General features: G+C 36.6%; 1 protein-coding gene across 1 annotated transcript; it reads right to left on the reverse strand.

Moving 5' to 3' along the window:
* Window positions 1-225: 225 nt before the first annotated feature.
* Window positions 226-1,124, reverse strand: LOC117100145 (polyadenylate-binding protein 1A-like). The gene is made up of 2 exons (XM_033239720.1): window positions 784-1,124; window positions 226-528 (listed from the first exon to the last, which is right to left on the reverse strand). The coding sequence occupies exons 1-2, from the start codon at window positions 804-806 to the stop codon at window positions 231-233; spliced, it is 321 nt and encodes a 106-aa protein (XP_033095611.1). The 5' UTR covers window positions 807-1,124; the 3' UTR covers window positions 226-230.
* Between the last annotated feature and the right edge of the window lie 204 nt (window positions 1,125-1,328).

A 1,328-nucleotide genomic window follows, 5' to 3' on the forward strand; every position in this document is an offset into this window, starting at 1 on the left:
GAAGACGCTTAAGATCAGGCCACCTAAAAAAAAAAAAAAAAGAAAAAACGATTAAGAATTTGAGGCTATAGTTTAAATGATAATTAAATTTTTTTTAAATTAGCCCTTCAACTGATCAAGCCCCCCCGCGCTCCCCCATCAGCACCCCCATTTCAAGACTTCTAGATACGCCACTGCAACAAGCTCCTCTCTCTTGAAAAATCAGGGCACCAGATGTGATTTTTATTTCACTAAGTGCTGTTTAAAAGGATGTTACATAAAATAATATTAACTTTTATAAACTTATAAGTCACCTGCGATGCTGCTTCATGGTCCTCAAAACGCACAAAACCAAAGCCACGGCTTTTAGCATCATCGTCTCGCATTACTTTGGCACTAACAATCTTGCCATATTTGCAGAACATTTCCATCAGCTGGTCATCTGATATTTCTTCACTCAAGTTTTTGATAAAAACATTTGTGTAGCTCTTTATCTTATCTCCCACGTCAGCATGTCGGTCTTTGCGAGAAATCCAATGACCTACGTAACTGTGAAGTAGATTTAGCTGGTATTAAAAACAAGATTTCAATACCAGTCAATGTACCTGTGAGGTAATGTTGGCTGGTATTAAAAGGATGTTTCTAAAAAACATATTTTGTACACATGAGCATGAAAATGGAATCATTCATCCTTTCCCCCTCTTGATTGGAATAGATTATTATCTCATTCACCTAAGTTAAAATTATTCATTAATTTTTTTCCACTTTCCAATTTTCATCAATTTTATGGTACTTATCACTTACACTTTCTTTCCATTGATTAACATTCCATTCACTTCACTGATGGCTTTAGAGGCAGCATCTTTGTTCTCAAAATGGACAAAGCCGTAGCCTTTAGATTCCTTGTTTTCATCAGATTCAATCTACATAAACAAAAAGTATACAGTATTAATGACACAGGCATTTTTTAAACATTCTCATCATTTTGCATTTTGATATGAGATATGAAGTAATTTATAAAATGTTATTGAATTAAATATTATTGGAATGTCTGTAATATTGTTAATAGTCTTTACATTATATTCATGCCGGGCCTTGGACCAACATCTCATGTTGGCCGAAGGAATTTATCAAGTCTTGGCTTATTAAAGTTGTACTGAGCCGGGGTGGCGCCAGCAGGGCCGATTAAATAAGCCTTTGCATCCCCTAAATTGTCATATTTTTCTTAGCTTCGCCCCCTGGAACACTTTCGAAAAATTTTAAGCAACGTTCGACTACGCTCATTTTTTTCATTGGAGACATCGCCCCCCCCCCCAATCCACTGTCAGGGAACCTCGAACCCCTGTCGG

Source organism: Anneissia japonica, unplaced genomic scaffold (assembly GCF_011630105.1).
Source record: "Anneissia japonica isolate Jap-2015-1 unplaced genomic scaffold, ASM1163010v1 scaffold164659_len1368_cov167, whole genome shotgun sequence".
Lineage (NCBI taxonomy): Eukaryota > Metazoa > Echinodermata > Crinoidea > Comatulida > Comatulidae > Anneissia > Anneissia japonica.